The following is a 19,518-nucleotide window of genomic DNA, read 5'->3' on the forward strand; positions in this document are numbered from 1 at the left end:
GCAGTGTAACGACTCAGATTCAGGCGCAGAGATTTAGATCAGTTTTATCCCCAGGTTGTCTACATGTTGTTGGTGATTGTGTGTGTGTGTGTTTCTAGAGAGACTGCTGCCTTTAGAGACAGACAGCCTGTGAAGAGAAGCCAATATTCTGTTCCATAATGAAAGCTCTCAAGAAGGATCACGGACGCTGCTTACTGGGATTTGTACAGTCCGTTCAATCACAGACTGCCAACATGCAGGGATTTAGAGGCAGCTACCCTCACCACTGGCTCTCTGAGAGGAAAAAAAACCCAACAAGTTTTATAGACAGTGTTCTGTGACTTTAAATGGAAAACTGGCTCCAGGTGATGGCATGCTGCAGTGGCTCCTCAGCACCACTAGGCATCCTTCACGCTAGTTTCAGGCATCTTTTAAAAGGTGCAAGCAGGTGAGGACGAGGTCTCATCGCTTCTTTAGCGTGTCGGTACGCTGCACACGCCTTAACCCGACTTCTTCCGGCACTCCGAGAGCCCCGACATAAATGTGGCAAACGCGCGTAAGCGGAGTTTTGCTCTCCCGCACTCGCACCTCTTGGGCTGATCGATGCACTGCCAGAAAAAGGCCCCTCGCTTTTATCCACCCCGAGGCCCGGGCCGATCCATTCAGCTCAAGACATCTCACGTCATTTGCATCCACCTGCACTCATCATCCCTCATATCAGGTAAAAATCCATACGCTTCGTCAGGGGTGTGTGTGTGTGCGTGCGTGTGTGTGCAAGGGAGGAGGCAGTGACAGATTGTTTCGCTCATACTCTATTACCATCTAAAGGCAAGTGATTTGACTTTGCACAGAGCGGAGGCTTCACGATCCCAATCTGGTTATTGGATTTCCTATGATAATGCCATAAAATGTCATCAGCCCCAGAAATGAGGCATCTATCATGTGGGAGCAAGTCTTAGAGGTAATAGCACTTTATTATCGGGCCTCCTCAGGAGAGCCGGTGTGAGTCTGTGTGCGTGCATGTGTGTGCAGATGGGCGTTAGGTCATTGTACGATTTGACACTTCCTTAACCTAAAGATATAATCAGCTGAAGATGTGCACATCTGGGCTTCATAAAGGTTTGATATTAGCTCCAGGCCACACAACCCTGGCGCCTGGGTTGTTTGACAGCAAGCTGCCATCTGACACGGGGCCGTGTCTCACAGTGACGGGAGCTGTGGAGAGGGCGAAAAGCCTCACTCCACGTACCAGAAGTGTCAGGATCCATCTTTGCCGAGGGCACCGACGGTGTCAGGCCCCTGCACTCCTGGTGCACGGCGGGAAGAAGATAAGCCCGCGAGCTCTGCAAGGGTCCCTTATTAATTCATAGCAGCGTGTTTGCCTGAACGCACAATAATCAATCAGGAAGATTGAGATGGTGATGAACGGGAGTGGAGTCAGAGTGTCATCGCCACACCACGGAACAGAGCCCAGAAAGCGTAACAGCCCTGTGAAAGAGGTGCAGTTACTCACCCGGGGTTAAACTGTCACTCATTTTCATACCGATAGAAGATGAGGGGCTTCGAAAATGGTGGCTGCTAGCGTCGAGCATACAGTCTAACGTTGGCTCTTTAACAGCCTTCTGCTGTGTAGCTGGGATGTCCTCAGTGACACATGAAGCTCAACCTTCTTCCGCTTGCGTTCCTCCTGCCTGCAGCGTTGCCTGAGGAAGCCGGTGGTGTCCTCCAGCCTGGGATCTACTCTGGGTTTGGTGGTTTTTAGCCCATCAAGGATGCCAAAGCTGCAGAATTTTAAGGAGTAGAAGTGAAGTGATCTGGGTTTGGTGGAGAAAGTTCTCCCGTGGTGAACAGAGGAGCCAGCTGCAGGTTCTCTCATTATGCTGGAGATGATGGTGCAGCGAGGGTGGAGTGAGGCGTTCATCCGGAGGTGATTGAACTGATAAAACAAAGATAATGCGGAACTACTCTGAGATAGGTTATCAGATATTTTTTCTGAGAACTTGTGGGCAGCAATAATAATTCATCATTATTATAGTTCCAGAGTTATTATTAGTGACAGACTGTACTGTTGCAAAACACCTGTTATCAGCACTCAGCCAGCAGGAGTCGTACCTTGTTTATTAGCATCTGTAATCTGCAGCTAATGTGCATCAAGAATAGGCATAATAATTGATAGAAAAACAGTTTTTCGACTGTTTTTCTATCAATTATTATATTATATTCTCCTTTTGGTGTCCTGGTCTGCCATGAAGTCCCTGCAATCAGCCAACCAGTGACCTTTATCAGCCCTCAAGGCCAAAGACCAGAGGTGACAGTGTTTTTTACATTTTTTGCCCTTAAGCTGCTGCCTCTCATCATGAGTTTAGCCCCCACTTTGAGATGGTTCTAAACTCAAATCTTCCTCTGTCAGTACCTCTTTGTTATTACAATAAGCAGGCTAATTGCTAACTTTGGCTAATGTTAACCTCCACTATTTACACTGTTTACTAACCAGTTTATGCAACAATGACACAAGGTGCTTCAGACATTAACATGCATGGCAAAACATAAATTTGTAATAAATATTGAATATTTTAACAATAGTGTAGGAACCACGTAATAGGCAAATGTAAAAAGCTGTAAGGTTCGTTGATATATGGATAAACTGCAAGTAGAAAGATCTTCTGAGTGAGAATTATTTAATGTTAAAGTGTAGTTTCCATTTGTGTTCTGGGACATGTCTGCCAGACCCCCAAACCACATGAAAATAATGTTAATCAGTACAGTCCACGCTTAAATATTGACTGATCTTTATTCATATTGAATTAAAAATATAGTTTTGACAGATTCATGTAACAAAACGGCGGGAATACATATTTTAAATGTTGGGAAATGTGTCAATTGTTCAGTGTGGTGAACACTTAACATGAAAACGCCGTCCTCGTCGATTTTAGTGATTCATACAAAACCACGACTTTATGAACATTGTTATTTCTTGTGACTTCAGTACGTGTTAGAACATACACATCAACTTCTGTGAAGCTTCTAATATGACCTCTTCACCTTATTACACTAGCTGGATTTTCATTACCCTTCGAAATGCACAATTCCAAAATAGCGCAACAACAAAAAAGCTGGTAATTGAAACACCTGAATTTCAGAAAAACCTCTCAGATTTCATTAAACGTTTTTTATGCTCTTGTCAGGAGGAATTTCTGATGTTACGATATACAAATATGTCACAAAAGTGCAATGGAAACATTGCATTCATGTGACACTGAACTTGACGTGTGGAGTCACGTGACAACATGGACAGAAGAGGAGATGAACTGTTTTGTTAGCACTCAGAGAAATTAATATTGGCAATATTTAATATTGTCAAGGCCACCGCTGTTGATGTAACTACAGCATGTTTGTAACTACCAACATGTTTACGAATGAGTTTTGAACGTCCATCTTTGCCCAAAACACCCCTCCATGGAAACAGGTACACTTTATCAAATTTCAGAAATACTTTGTGCAAAAAGCGTAATGGAAACCCAGCTGATGGTTATGTTCAAAAATGACAAGACTGCCACCAAAATCATAGTTGCATCTGATACTCACAGAAGAAAAAATCCAAACATTATTCCCCCTTGATAAAGTGGAACACAGTATTATTAGACAGGGCAAAAGCTCTGGCTCATTTCTGTAAGCTCTGTAAGTATTTTCTAACACGAGTGAACAAATGCTTCAGCTGACAAGTTGTGCTTCCCGATGTATCTATTCTCCTACGTGTGTGCACATGCACATCATTCTCTCCATGGTACTGTGATGTTTTGTCATTACACGTTAGCTAAATGGAAAACCTAAAAGTCAGAGAAAAATGGTTTTGGTGCCAGTCAACAAATGTAAAAACGTTGAGTGGAAAAGGTGGCTTGAACTCTTCAGAAGATCCTCTTAACCTGTCGTAGCTGACCTGACCAGGCTAAAAATCGCACCCAGTGTTTAAAAACCGCCCGTTTGTTGCTGAGGTCTGAATGACGGAATGAAAACGTAAATTCTCCCTTTATCAGGTTTTTTACACGGCGAAAAATCCAAGTTTTATAAAACACAGTTCAAATGTTGTTTTCCCCTTCGTAGAACTGTACAAGATTGAACGTTACGTTTGAAGTTAACCCTGCAGAAACAAACACAACATATATTCCAATGCCAGATCCACCGTAGCTTGCCCCCCCACCCCACCCTTCGCATTTAGCACTGTGTGCTTTTTCACCAGGAATACCCCAGAGTTCCCCAGTCCAGTTCTTTTACCCCACAGCAGGGTGCCATCTGATTACTGTGTTCAGATGGGATTTGCTAAAAAAAAGTTTGCAGGTGGGGAACGGGAGGTTGGGGGGGGGGGGGGGGGGTGCTGTGTTACAGGATATTGCTACACAATTCAATCAGTATTGCCCAGAACATGTCGAGCTAACTACGAAAAAACAAACAAACACAAACCACTGAATTCAGTGCAAACGGGAGAGAAAACTTCAACACACAAACTTCAAAACCAGAGTGTGAGGCGACACTGGTGGGTCAATAACAGGGTGAAGAGACGGGAATTATGGGAATAAATAATTAAATATTCATTAGTATTGCAAGAGCATTGAAAGGTTTACAAAATGTAAAAAAAAGAGGCAGATGATAGTGAAAGAAGTGTGGCTGATAGCGGAGGAATAATACACCAACAAAGGAAGGAAGGTTCGTATAGTGACACAATCACAGGGCAAAAGAGGGTAGAGGAGGGGGGACAAGAGACCCTGCCTTTTCCAAATCAGAATTCACTCTTCAAATTACATTTACAGAATATATATATTTATATAGAAGGTGTAGATATTTACTATATATACATACTGAAAACAGATATTCCCCAAAGAAAGAAAAGTACATGTACAGTAGACCACTAAATTGCAAAATTGCAAGATGGAATAGAAACAAAAAAAATCTTTATCCGGAAAAAAGAAGCTCCTATTTACAAATGTCCCTGGCCTCCGTTAATCTGTCTATAAAAATACTATCTTTTTTAAACAGCGGTAAAATTGTAGCATGTCCTATTAGCTATACATCTTTACCATTTGATGACAGGACAATTATGTTACAATTTTACCATTAATTCAAAAACACTGGAAACTGTGCTTTCTCAACCAGGCTTTGACCTTTTGATCCTGGGACGGTAGAATATATGCACATATCAATCAGAGAAAAGTATATATTAGCCAAACGCAGCTCAATTGCCTTCGCTAACAGTTGTTTATCAGCTGCTTTATATTCTCCCTTTAAAAATCCCTTAAAAATGGCTATCTTTACTTCAACTACACACAGTATGAAGTTCATTGGAATGAAAAATTGAATTTGTCCCATTCAGCAACAAAAACTGGAAAACTAATGTTAAAATAGGCAAATAGATTAAAACAAGATCAATGCATTTAAAACTGCAACAAAGCACACAAGTTCAGGGGGCTCATCCACCAGTCTTCTGTCCTTAAAGGGAATATCAGCTGTATATGGTAGGTGATGTTTGAAATTGTTTTAAACACACATGCACGCGCACACTCACACACGCCTAACCCTAACCCCAATTCTAACATCAACCTTAAAACCACGTCTTAACCTTCAAACACGACTTTGAAGTTGTGGACCCAGCAAAATGGCCCCACGCACGCACACACACGCACACACACACACGCACGCACGCACACACACACACACACACACACACACACACACACACACACACACACACACACTCAGAATAGTGCTCTCAAAGGGCACGACACAGAATCAGGATGGGTTGACCCAGTTTTACACCAGAACAATTAAGAGGCTACACAGTTAAAGATATAAAACCCACATTGTCTGCATTCATCATGGATCCATAATGATCTCAACAATGTGGATCCAGCACTGATTCTGGACTGGCTTCAATAAATCAACAAACTTTGATCAGTTGGTGTTGCTGACTGGGATGACCACATCGATTCTATACATTGATTAATGAATAAAACCGACTTAAAATCCACCTTTTTAGAAATGTATGTTCTAATTAAAAACAGTTGCTGTTTGATTCCCTTTGTGTCTCATTCTATTTTTGAGATGAGAATCTGATTGGTGTTGACATTTGACCACCATCGTGCTGCTTTCTGTTGCTGCAATCGCCACTAAGGTGAGCCTGAGAATGGTAATCGTCTTCGGTCCCCTCTGTCGCTTACAGTGGACTTGCACCATTTCCCTCACTAGCTTTTGTAACATTGATGCATTGGTTGGATAACATTTCTGGAATGGCAATATCACGCTTTCCCCCTCACTGCGGGATTACATCCTATTGCCTGTCGTGCAGGGTTTCTCAGCTGGTGCACAGGGAGAGACATTGGGTAGCGTGATTTCCCTGCAGAACAACAGTGGGGAGTGGATGAATTAGCATTCAAAAAGCTAAAAGCCCCTTGTGACGGGAGTAGCACTAGTAGGCTTTCTTCTCCAGGAGATTGACTTTATTTTTCCACATGGATCCATTACAAAGCTTCTGGTGACCCTCCACTGCTGTCAGTGCACTTAAACACACCGTACAGCAGTCTACAAGCACTCCCACTAATGCCTTATGGGTAATAACTTAAACAGACACGCTGGACCAAAGTTTCTCCTCATAAAAAGCTTGGAGAGGCCACTTGTGCTCTTGCACAAATTTACATTAAGACCCAATAAAAGTTCACATAAATGACAGAAGACTGAAAAGAGGGACAAATGAAGTAAAGCTGCGCTCAGGCTAAAGGACAGTTGGGTCAGTATGAGGTCCGGTTTACCGTTCCAGGGAAGAGCAGAGCTTTTCCAGACAAGGCTGTTTGGAAATGATTATCTTCCCAGATTTTCTTGTAGTGCGAGTGGTTTAAGGATGCAATTTAAGGATTCTGACTCCCTGTCAGTGGATTTAACTTCTAATAATAACTTGGTCATGTGTGCCACAGCTGGATTTTCACTGAAAGATTATTATTCTCCATAAAATATGAGACAGGAGAAAGCAATGATCCAGATGAGCAGCACAGATGTGATGTCTGGCTCTTCCCATGAGCTTTGGATGTCACGCCCCCGTATGCCAGGAGTCAGGCATATATGAGCATTATGTGGTATCTAAATTTCATAAAATTATCACTCAGTCACAGAAAGATATCTCAAAGAAACGCAGATTAATGTTAAAATGGCGCTTTTGTCACAATAAAGGGGATCGCAATGGAGAAAAGTTCTTAGGGAGGGTGTGTTTTTAATTAAAGGGTCAGTCCTTCAATGGGAATGAAAAGGAGGGAACATTTCAGTGCCTGAGAAAATAGTCCAGGAGATTTTATCATTCTAATTATCTCTGCTGAGGTTTGAAACACAGAGAATAATAAAAATGGTAAGATTCAAAAAGTCAGATTAATTGAGTTATATTATCCATCTGAGATGCGTTCCTGAATGTTTCTGAAACTCAAAATGAGTTCAATTAAGGATATTGTTCCTCTGCTTTATTTAATTTTTCCTGTTGTTATAGCTAGGGAAGCCAGAGTGGAGGCTGAATCACTCTCACACACTTTCAACTGGATTTCTTTGTCCCACCAGGCCTCAAAATGACAGAATGTCAGTGTGAAGTGAGAAGTGCCGTGCTTTTCTCACGACATCGGCATGAAAAAGCAACAAAAGTGGCACCGGGATCTTTTAAGTGATCAACCTTTCAAATCCCACACGAGCCACGTCGATAATCTGTTGCATGGTTTCCACCGACCACTGGGTGAAGGTGGGTAATTTCCATAAAACTGGTGACATTTACTTTCCTGTTGACCCTTTGTACGTGCTGAATCACCGCCTGCCATTATCGACACGGCACAAGCGCACTGCTGGAATACAATTCAGGTGGTAGCGACTTATCTTTGAGGGTCTATGCTCGTATTTATTCATGAGTTAATGTAAGGTTTATCAGTGGTGCGTTCGGGTGCAGCCATGTTAACATGTCTTAGGCATGATATGGTTGGCATGAAAGTCATGCGTGTGGAAAAAGCTCATCTCGCCTACTCAATACGCCACTCCTCCCAGTGCTTGTGCCATTTGAGAGCCTGCACACAACCAATAGCAACGAGTGTGACTTGAATTGGGTACATTTCAATGGGTGAAGGAGGGAGAAACATGGATGGGGCAGCAACAATCCTGTCTTTGGGACAATCTTAGTTTGAATCTCCTCTGCCTCTTTATAAGCATCTTGTTTTTATTATTAGTTTGGTACCTTTCTGCTCAAAAATGGTAGAACGGTGCTGTAGAGCAGCAGCTCGGAGTTGTCTGAGTAGTTTTGAGTGTGTGAGTCAAGGACGGTGCAAAAAAAGTTGGTTAGCGTGTTGTGTAAGGCTATTCCTCTACCAGTCCTGTCAGGGTGATCAGAAAAGTCATGCCATAGAGGTTGTTAGGAGAACCCCAGTCACTGTTTAAAAATGAAAGGACTGTTCATATCTGATCCTCCCCCAGTTTCCTTTTTCCGTTCCTCCACTGTGCTACAGGTGGGTCACTACACTACAGTGTTCCTCTGTCTGTAGGGAGGCGGTGGCAAAACGTTGCCGGCTTTCATCGCTGCCTCTGACAGGTACTCCTGGTTCTCTGCAACAGCGGGACGAATGCGTCCATTCTGTCGGTAGAAGAAGCGCGTGCTGCAGTCCTGCAGGTACTCGGGGTTGTGGAGCGAAGACTTCGGGGGTAGACTGTGCTGCCAGTATTCGGGATTGTCAAAATTGGCCTTCTTATTTTTCATGATGGTGTTGCTAGCTATGCCAGAGTGAAGCGCATGTCCGGAATGGCCAGAATGCATGGTGTGTGATGGGTATGACAGGTGGGGGAGATGGCCGGGAGCTACTGCGTATCCAGAGGTGGAGACAGTGTGGCTTGGTGCTGATTGGGTGGCTGTTTGTGAGGCTGCCTGGGCAGCTAAGGAGCCAAGGCCAGGAATGGAGACCCCACCGGTTAATCCGTTCTTGTCCCCAGGGTTTAGGAAAGTATTCAGGTACAGAGGCTCGTTGATGTACTCATCGTCCCCGTGAATGTGCTGATTCTTGGGTGCAGCTGCAGCTGCAGCTATGTGGAGGGTGTGGCAGCCTGCTCCATCCATCACCGCATGTGCGTCGCCATTCCTACGGCGCGTCACAAAGGGGTTTTCTTCCACTGGGTTGAGATAATTGGAATAAAAAATTCAAAAATAAGTAAGATGGTGAGACTCGATTAGATGCTGTAATCAAAACATAAAGACACATTTGATCTAGATTTCTGTCAATGGCTACATAGTGACAAAATCACCTGAGATTTTCTTGTCTCTCATGGCGGCCATGTAGCCATCCTGGTCTCCTTTCGCTCCTCGTTCTGATAACAGACCGGTTGGATCAGCACTGTAACGTTGACCGCTGCTGTCATCTCCCCCACCTTTTTGGAAAGCAAAAAGGGGTACTTTAGAAGCCATACCTGCATGGGAACCACACAAATTTAAATAACCACTTGTTTTTAGGATCCTCTGTTCCATTTCATTTTATGAGGAACATCTTGGACGGTGACTAATGTCGACGTGTCTGAATTTTAATGAGAGGATCTTAAATTTTGTTTTTGGACCTGCCACCGTTGCCTAGTCTCTGCTGTTATGTTGTACAAGTGCTGAAATCTTTGACTCAGCCTGATGATGAGTGAGTGATAAGTGATCCGCTGTCATAAGAGTGATTAGCCATAACATTAAACGCTTTAATAAAAAACCTGGAATTACAAAGATAATCTCCAACCAAAGCAAAGTTGGCTCCTGGCCATGCGAACAGACCAGGAAAAAAAACATTTGAGATCAATGCAAAGAACGTGATTTAAAACCCAACACAATACAAATGAGCTGAACGCTGTAGAAATGCATTTTGATAGATTTTGAAAACCCAGCACAACAAATGCAAATTATGACTCTGATACGCGGTAATATGTTTACAATCGGGAGCGAGATCAAAGCTTAAGATCTTCAACAATGTGGGCAAAACGCATTTATCACAGTAAGAGAAACAGATGGCTTCATTTTAAAGATTGTGTTCTGCTATTTATCCGACTTTTGCACACTTAGTGTGGGGATCATTATTCTGCTGAAAACACTGTGCTTTACCTTGTCCTGTAGTCAGAGCCGAGACTGCCCCCAGGGTGCCTGTCCTTGGAGAGGCCTGCTTCTTCAGGGTGCCATTGCAACGGGGGTCGTCTTGGTTGCTGCGAATAAATCCACCCCCCACCTGCACCCCTGAGGCCAAGTCCTGAGTGGGCAGACAGCCTCCGGACACTGAGGCACCGGAGACCCCCCTCGGCAAGGTAGCCAGCATTTTTTCCATGCTAAAACTGGGGTCTTGATAGCCAAACTGGTTCTAGAAAGAGAAGTTGGCGAGGGTTAAACAGAGAGAAGCAGGATTCAACATAAAGAGATGGAGAAACAAACTAAAGCAGAACGTGTGGAATTCCTCTTTATTTCCGCTCCGGTATTCTAAAGATGTTTGTGTTCTCCAATATTTAGCTCTAAATCTGGCCCAATTTAAACAAACAAACAAACACATTCAAAGATTCAAAAAAGCTTATTTGTGCCATTGTTGTCTGTAATGTTAAGTCATGACAAGCATGAGAGACAACCAGCAGTTCTCAACAGGACTGCCAAGGACGAATTAATTAAAATGATTTTAATTAAATAGCTGCATGCAGCAGCGTCTTAAAGCAACCATATCAGCCCTGTCCTGCTACGTGCCTGTGTGTGTCTCTTTCTTTGAACACTATTGGGCGCTTTATTTCAATTTATCTGGTTTCCACCAAGACATTTCTGCTGCGTTTCTCATTCCCTTACTGTATTTTCTTAATTCCTCTTGCACATCCCATTAAAAGTCCAGGACTATGCAAATAAGAAAACTCTGGAATTTGTTTTTCTTTTCATTTCATGTTTTTTTTTCATGGTTAAATGTGGTGATTAGAAAAAGTGACTCAAGTTCCAGAATTTCTGAGCGATGATCAAAGTCATGGGATTGAATCCCAAATCAGACAGAGAGCATTGGCTTTCTGACAGATTAACATAGTTGCAGATAGTAACACTGTGTTCTTTTTCTAGTTCTTGCCCTTCTCCCTTAGCCTATCTGTCCTTCTCCTTTATTCAGCCTTTCAGAATAACCCTGGTCCTGCTCAAGGTTTCTCCCTGTTAAAAAAGTTTTTTCACTGTTGCCTGTGTGCTGGTCAGGTTCTGGGTGTCTGAGACAATCTGGACTTCTTATGCAGCTCAGAAAATTACTGAGAACTGGAAAAACATAATTCACACACAAATTTAAACTACCACAGCTTTAGAAACAAATACTTGAAGTTGACGAGCGATAAAATGTCAACGTTACTTTATTATTATCCATGGTGCAAGGAGGGTGAATTGCACCAATGCGTGCAGAAAACCAGTGTGTCAACTGGGTGCGTGATGGACCTTCAGCAACCTTCTTGTGGTAAAGCTGAGACATGGTTGGAAATTCATCACATTTTTTGAGCCAGCAGGGTACCCTCCGGCATTTTATCATGGTAATCCAGCAGACAGCCTTGAGGGCCCTTTATCACATCCCCCCCCCCACACACACACACACCATCATTGAGATATCTAACAGGGCATTTTGGTGGAGTTTAAATGACTAGTAGTGCTCTTGAATATTTGAAAAGTCAGGTAGGCAGCGTCATTTTAAATGAACGTCAAAAGCTGAGAAAGTATTTGGCCTTGGGCCGCAATTTAGATATCTATTTATGTTAATAACGAGCTAAATCTGTGTGGATATAGAAATATTTACATCTGTAAATTGTATGTTGATGCCAGTCCTGTTTATGTTAGTTTGTGTGTATTGTGGGAGAAGACTGCTAAAATTTACATCTCATTAATTCAGTGTGCACTGTGAAAAAGAGAGCTCTGAAAGTGTGGGGAACTTTCAAAATATTCCGCAAACAACTAATGTGTCACCTCACTGAGATGGACCAGAAAAGGAGCCGTGTCTCTCATTGGCATTCGGTGAGTATTTTTATCCCGACTTGAACACAGAGGGATGCTGGAATACAAAACGGATGAGTTGTCTGGCTCTGGCTGGTTTTGTGATAGATTAAAGTCCAAAGACAGACAGCGAGCAGTTAAAGAATCGAGGGAATCTGGCTGTAAACGGCAATTTGGAAGGCAATTACCATAGTTTCACGACGGCAAAAGACCGAGCGGAGCTGGCAGAAAAAGAGCGAGCGGACAGGAGATGAGAGCGAAAACACAGAAGCTGTGTGAGTTCTGTTCTGAGATCTCAATATCTCAGGCTCAAACATTAGACTCCTGCAGCACACGCTGAGAAAGCTCAATCGTAGATCACTTAAGAGGAACAATCTCAATGATCTGTTTGCTTGTTTGACTTAATATTGCCTCTGTTTCCATCTCAGTGCTGTCAGCCTGATGCTAAACCCAGAACCAAATGGAAGAGAGGGCCAGCAACAAAAACTAACCTACTTAAAAAGTGAACCACAAATAGATAAACCTGCTTATTATGTTAGAACTGTAACAAATTGTAATTGAATTGGAAATATTTCTTACTGCAAGGTGTTAATGAAACATGGTATTAATGAAAAAAGAAAACCTTGTTGGAGTCCATGCGCGTGCGTGGGGTGTACGCCAACGGTGGGATGTTGAAGGAGTGCGGCACCAGGTACTCCTCTGCATCCATCAGGTCCTCCAGCTCCTCCTCAGCCAGGAGGCTCTGGAAGAACTTACTGTCATTTGGGCCTGGCAGCTTCATGCAATCGTCACCCTGAGCAGAGGCACAAGTTGAGTTGCAGGTTTGTAATGTTATGCGTCACATTTGCATGCACAGCAAAGATATATGTTTTTTCTAAAATCCCAAACGCTTTTTTCTTTCTGAATGCAAAATGTATGTTTGCACTTTACTGTCTGTGTGAGCTGCTTTAGCAGTGAATTTTCCCTCTGCCGGATAAAATTAAGCTTATCTTTTTTAGGCAAACTAAAAAAAGAAAAGAAAAGATGAGCTAATTGGATTAAATAAATAAATCCACTGCTAATTTCCTTACCAATTTTTTTTTAGAAAATATTGTTATTACAAGATTACCAATGTCAAAAAACCCAGAAAATTATAATGCGACCTATTACAAGGTCTATTAAAGAAGCAGACGGCAGGAAAACTCTATTATCTTGTGTAATAGGCAATTTAAAACTGCGTGATTGGGATCAACGCGTCATACCTGGATGACCAGGTACCTCTGGGGATCACGAGCCATCCGAGTGAACTCTGCAGCCAGCTCCTTGAACTTGGGCCGACTGTCGGCATCGATCATCCAGCCTGGAATACGTTAAATGTCAAAGCAATACTTTTGTTTTTTCTCTTTTTAATACATTTAATATAACACATCTTTTTAAAATTCACTTTTTACCTTGTCGTTCTAAGCATTGAGTATAGATAGAAGAGAGAATATTTGATGCGTTTTGATTTTTCAGCAACGTAACAGCAGATGAAAAAGGCGAAAGGGACTGAAAACTTCCGGACTGCACATCTTTGACCCCTGATTGCACGTTGTTCCTGCAGCAAAGTTGATCTATATTCCTGAACAGCTGATAATACTATAAAATACATCACTGCATGCAAATATGCATCAGAAATCGATGAAAAGCTGATACTTCATATGTTGTTTGTCCCATATCAAACAATTCCCATATTTTCAGAGTTCTGTTCATTTTAATGACATTCCCCTCGCTTAAGATGCCGTTTCATCAATGGAATGGCCATATGGAGTAACAGATCGTGTCTGCCAATTTTGTGCCGAATACGAGGGGATAGAGCCAAAGCCGTCACGTGGTCTGGCCCAGAGAACAGCTCATCCAGGCATCCAATAAAAGAGACACAGATCAAAAGAAACAGACACGCTGAACGCAAACAGAAGCAAGACATTTGACACTGTGTGCGTAGCGTCTTTTATCCACGTTTGTGCCCAGGAGAATCTCGTGCAGCGCCTTTACATTTACATGTTTGGATATGCATTTATTGGTGTAAAAAATAGTTGGGGAACAGGCAGGTGAGAGTGACCTCGGCTCGCTGAGCGTGTTGCTGCTCGCCAGGTTGGCACAGGTACAGCGTGTCAGGACGAGCCAAGGTGACATGGAGGCCCAGAGGCTGTAGCTTGGAAGCTAAGTAAGCTAAGATGGTGCTGAGGTGAAGCTGGCACCGAGTGACACCCCCCCACAATCACCCCCTGGCTGAAGCGGCCAGAGGTCACGTCACTTCCTGTGATCTCCTGCCCAGGGCCACGACAGCACCGAATGTCCACGTGCATGTGGAGGTCACAAACCCCCCCCCCCCAAAAAAAAACAGGTTCTGAAAGATGTTTCAATGGATATTTATCACCTTTGGCTGTATTAAAGGTGAGAAACTAGTTGATCGGGTCATTAACTGATATTTGGACTGGATTCTCTTAGTCTTACGTACATTTGACCATGACCATGTACACATCAATGGTGCAGATGGGGGGCTGAGGAAGGCGCTCTCCTTTCTCCAGCAGGTCAGGGATGTCCCTGGTGGAAATCCCATCGTACGGCTTCCCTCCAAATGTCATTAGCTCCCAAATGGTGACCCCTAAAACGAGAAATGTAGAGCCAAATTATGGAGATACCATATGCCGAAACACAGAAAAGAGCAGTTTAAAGATCAGAGAGATAAAAGTGAATTTAGAGACGAAAAATAAAGAAGTAGAGAGGAACACAGAAGCAAAACACTGTACAAGAGTACAGAAGAATCTTGAGAGGTCACCAAGGAATGAGAGAATAGAAGGAGACCAGAATGGGATGGAGTGAAATGAAGTGTGCAAAAGAGATGGCAAGTCAACAGAGGACAGAGGAACTAATCAGACTCCTCAAAGTCATCAGTCAAAGGGAACTTTCTGCACTCATCAGCTTTAATCATGTCAATGAGCTAATGAGTGCTAAGCACAGTAAATGCACATGGAAGTACAATAGCCTGCAGACATAAAGGCCTGCTGGGGACGCAGACACGCTAAACCACACTGATACTTTTAATCAAACACATTTTATTCTCTTTGATATGAACCATCTTGTGTAGTTTTTTTTGTTCCAGAATGCTTTTTTAATGACTTTATGGCAGCACTATAGCAATAAGAGTCTCATAAGTGCAGAGGCTGACACACTGATGACTGTAAAACCTAATTTAAATATTGCAAGATCTAAATGGGAGGAATATTTTACTACGAGTCTGATTGCTTTAGATTCATTTTCTATTGTGTCTTGACACTGTAGACATTTTTAAGTGCGCTCTGGTTCAGCACTGGGCTTTGTTTTCATTTCCAAGTCAGCATGTCAGACATTGATGCTCACTCTCCGCTAATTATCTCCATAGTGATGGAATCATTTCTGTACTGGAGTCAGATCAGGTTTTTTGTCTTACATTTCTCTTCCAAATAAGCATATTATGAAGTGAAAGTCTCAGCGTACATGGGTGCAACATGCAAAGTTGGAGGAGTGTATCTTTAAACTAGGCAAATCTTTTTTTTTCTTTTTTAATCTACTTTGTTAAATTTGGTGGCATCTGGCATTGAAAATATAAAATACAGGAAGAAATTGGATCCATTCCTGGAACCCATTCCAATTCAGAAATATTTCAAATAAAATTTGATCTTATTCCACAAAAATTTACAGCTGAGTAGAAATATTAACAGTAAAATTCTCTACTGTTAGGAAGAGAAGATGGAAGGGAAATGGGGAAGGAGAATAACATGAATCTAAATGGTGTGAATTAAGAAAAGAACATGTACATATTACTTCAATTACTCACAAAAGACTCCCTCTACAGAAAACCAGTCACAAAAGTTGTGCAAAAAAATTATTTTACAATTTGAAGCATGCTCATTTTAATGACCAAATCAACAAAAAACAACTGAGACCATTCGAATATGCAGAGCTCCACTCATGTTGCCCATCACTGTATCTAGTCTTGCTTTTTGTCCAGCCTTACCGTAACTCCACACGTCACTCTGATGAGTAAACTTCCTGTAGTGGATGCACTCCAGGGCCATCCATTTGATGGCCATCTGCCAGACACAAGGGGCAGCATTAGAATCACAGCCTACTCACACATGTTTTTAGAACTTTTGTTGTTGAATGGCAAAGAAAGTGAGACAGGTGGCTACCAAACAAAGATGTCCTCCTTCTGTAGTGCAAATACTTCATTTGAGTCCTCACTTACCATTTATAACCAACACACACTCACACACACATACACATGAGCGTGCAAACACACACAAGCACACGCACGCACGCGCACACACACACACACACACACACACACACAAACATTATAGAACTAAGACGGGCCAAACAGCACAGCGGTCTGGAACACAGCTTAACACTGTGATTAGATTTGAAGGCCAACTCTATTGATTACAGTGTTGGAGGCTGAGAGGCGGAGACAATGTCTGCGTGTGTCTGTCTTGTTCTCGGTGGAGGGGATAATACCACAATCGTCTGCACTGACACAAACCATGATGGACGTACTAGAAAATGGGTGAGAGGGGATAAATCGGGCTTTCCTGAGACAAGAGGCTTTTAAAACAAAAACAAGATGGAAAGGATCAACAAAGCCTTGGCCAGGAGCCCGTGAGTGCACAGCTCTGAGCACGTCTTTGTTCACTACGTTTAGAGTTTAGAGATCTCCGTTCCCCAGTGGTAAATAAAATGGTCCAACAGAGCGGAGGAGTATCTCTTTTTGAGGAGTGCTAAGTACCTCCCTCAAGTAAGAAAAACTTAATGAATGATAACGCACGCCTATTGTAATTCACTTCAATGGCGTGCTCAGAAACAACTATTCAAGTATTGTTCTGCTGTTCTCTAGGAAAATAAATACATTAAAAATGCAGCTAAGGGTGAAGCAAATGTAATAGTGATCCTGCAACGGCCCTGCAAACCATTACTAGTTCAAGTAACATGAATGTGTTGATGTTTACAGGTAAATGTTGTGAAATTTAGCACCATCTAGTGGTGGAAATGCTTAAAACCCCTACTTTGCACAGTTATACTCAGGCCAGTGAATGTCTAGGTGTTGCTGTTGTGCAGAAAGGCATAGCCTGTCTCAAAGACACTTTGGGTAGTGTAAATCCATCGAAGGGCTGGACTTTACCTTTCCTCCATCAGCGTTATATTCCTTCTCATTCACATCCAGCAGGCGAGCCAGCCCGAAGTCTGTGATCTTGATGTGGTTGGGAGACTTGACCAGGACGTTTCGGGCAGCTAGGTCTCTGTGAACAAGCCTTCGCTCTTCCAAATACATCATTCCCTGCAACGCACGCACACATAGAAGCAGCCATTTTAAACAATGGAGTGTACAGCGATAGACATGAGGATGCACATCACCATCTGGACATCACCCCTCCCTCATTTCTATAGTGATTTGCGCCATCATCATTATCATACTGTAGTGATAGTTATGGCTGTAATTCCTGTCAGTCGGCAGCTATTTTGCAGAAAAGCCCTTTTTCTTGCAAAAGGCTTGCCGGTGTAATAACAGCAGCATCCATAAGCATCCACCCAGAGGCGGGTTTTCAATTAAAATCAGGGCCCAGAGGATTGAGAATCGTGACTGGCGTGCAACATTTCCTTCACTACATTTGCTCAACAGTTGGAAGACCACTTCACAGCTTCTTAGCCACCCTCAGACTATAATACCATCTGCTTTCAACAAAGGAAATGCCTTTCTCTGATATTTTTAGCTGTTTGGGAAAACTCTCCTCACTGCTGCACATCTGCACAGACTATTAATGCCCTGCTGCGTCAGAACTGAGTAAGATCTACTGCATTAGCCTTCAAAGGCTCGCGTTAATTAATTGCACATAATTGCAAAGCTTCTTCCTGTGGAAACTGGAATCACCTCAAAACTGAGTAGTTCAATCTACAAAAAAAAAGAAAAGCTTTGAAACAGAATAGCTCTGCATGCTTGTGCTGCACCTCCATTTTACTCTGAAGTGCATAAATCTAAGAGGAGTCTGAAGAGAAGAATGAAAATGTCTGAGAAGTGGAACAGTAAGAGGAGGGGGTGGCGGGGTACTTCTGCAGTGACCGGAGCTCAAGGCCTGGTTTAAAAGAAAACAAACTGAATTTAAGTACAAAGGGCTATAATGCAGAAAAAACTGTAAGAGGAGGAGCAGGGCTCTGCTGGGTTGAAGGTGTGGGGGCTGAGGGAGCGTCGCGAGATTTAGGCACTAAAGCTACAATCACACTGCTGTTTTTCCAATTTTGAGCTCCAATCACGTCTGCTATACACCAGAAATGTGACGTGTGTGTGTGACAGAGAGAGGGGTAAGCCATTACTTTTGGCCACGCCCACTCTTTGAGAATAATATCTACTGTCCGTAGCTGGTATTAAAAGAGGAACCTAAGCGCTGAACATGTCTGGTAATGTCATAAAGATATGATGTAATGTTAAAGCACCTGCTCAATGACATTCTTAAACGGCATCTAAACGACATGTTGGCTTGTAAGAATAGACGTTCTGGCTCCAGGCTCCAAAATCCTGTGCAAGCCAAATGTTAGCTCAGCTGCTAATCACTGCTGCCAACTTGGCCGCATGTTGATTTCTAAACTGTTGGCAGCTTTTGTTAGGTGCCTAAATATATAAAAATTGTTTCAGAAAGCACAAATTAATGTTTGTTGATACCCTGAAGATACAATGATTCATTCCTTCTCTGAGTGGCTGTCATCAGGTACCAGACGCCGCAGCCTCGTGGAAGCAAATACGGACAAAGGAAGGAAATCCAGGAGCTCCACTGGTGGCACATGGAATCTTTGTTCCATGGCTGAATTGGACCAGATAAAATCACATAATTCTAATGTCCCCGTGCTTCCAGTGACCAAAATTATGATGTGACCTTCAAGAAAAGAGGAAGCTGATCGGCACCAGGACGCACTGAGGGATGATGTGTGTTCTCCATCCGTCTCTCAGTGAGGGATGTTCCTTCCTTCCAGTGTTGCACGCCCTTCTGTAGCCCACTTTTTTTATTGCTCAGCATGATGAACCGGCAGGGGGGAAGAGAAAAGACAGAAGATTGGGATTCGGAGGTATCCCACCTGCGATCCGCAGTGGGATACCTCAAGCACATGTGTGTGTATGTCATGTTACACACTGCCAGGTTCCTGACAGATTCTTATTTGTACAGAAATTGCGTCCGGTAATCTCCTCAATTTTCGAGACAATTAAACAGCGGAGGGAGAATGGATGGCTTGGCAACCCGTGAATTTTAATTTGCCAGCAGAATGAGAATGGGAGTGGGAGGTGATACAAGTGTGCAGAGTGGGAAGTGCAGACATGCTTACGGAACAAACTTTCCCATTTACTACAACCCGTGCTGAGAGGAAGCACAACACTGCAGCCTTTACATGTATTTACTAATATCCCCCCACCCCCCAGGAGAATATTTTAGGTTATAGGCAAACATACGTTGGCTTTTAAAAGACAACATAACACAATCACAGTGGGA

The 19,518-nt window shown here is 42.9% G+C and overlaps 1 protein-coding gene across 3 annotated transcripts in view; it reads right to left on the minus strand.

Annotated features, from left to right (window-relative positions):
* Nucleotides 1-6,445: 6,445 nt before the first annotated feature.
* LOC130524037 (receptor tyrosine-protein kinase erbB-4-like) overlaps nucleotides 6,446-19,518 on the minus strand; it is a 173,900-nt gene continuing 160,827 nt past the window's right edge. For 2 of the 3 annotated variants that reach the window (XM_057029737.1, XM_057029755.1), the window contains 8 exons: nucleotides 17,166-17,321; nucleotides 16,005-16,080; nucleotides 14,466-14,612; nucleotides 13,228-13,325; nucleotides 12,609-12,779; nucleotides 10,109-10,358; nucleotides 9,280-9,441; nucleotides 6,446-9,147 (listed from right to left, as the gene is read on the minus strand). In XM_057029737.1, the coding sequence (XP_056885717.1) occupies nucleotides 8,501-9,147; nucleotides 9,280-9,441; nucleotides 10,109-10,358; nucleotides 12,609-12,779; nucleotides 13,228-13,325; nucleotides 14,466-14,612; nucleotides 16,005-16,080; nucleotides 17,166-17,321 (1,707 nt within the window). In that variant the 3' untranslated portion in view covers nucleotides 6,446-8,500. The remainder of the gene's footprint in view (nucleotides 9,148-9,279; nucleotides 9,442-10,108; nucleotides 10,359-12,608; nucleotides 12,780-13,227; nucleotides 13,326-14,465; nucleotides 14,613-16,004; nucleotides 16,081-17,165; nucleotides 17,322-19,518) is intronic. The other variant, XM_057029746.1, reaches the window with a different exon arrangement.

Source organism: Takifugu flavidus, chromosome 1 (genome assembly GCF_003711565.1).
Source record: "Takifugu flavidus isolate HTHZ2018 chromosome 1, ASM371156v2, whole genome shotgun sequence".
Classification (NCBI taxonomy): Eukaryota; Metazoa; Chordata; class Actinopteri; order Tetraodontiformes; family Tetraodontidae; genus Takifugu; species Takifugu flavidus.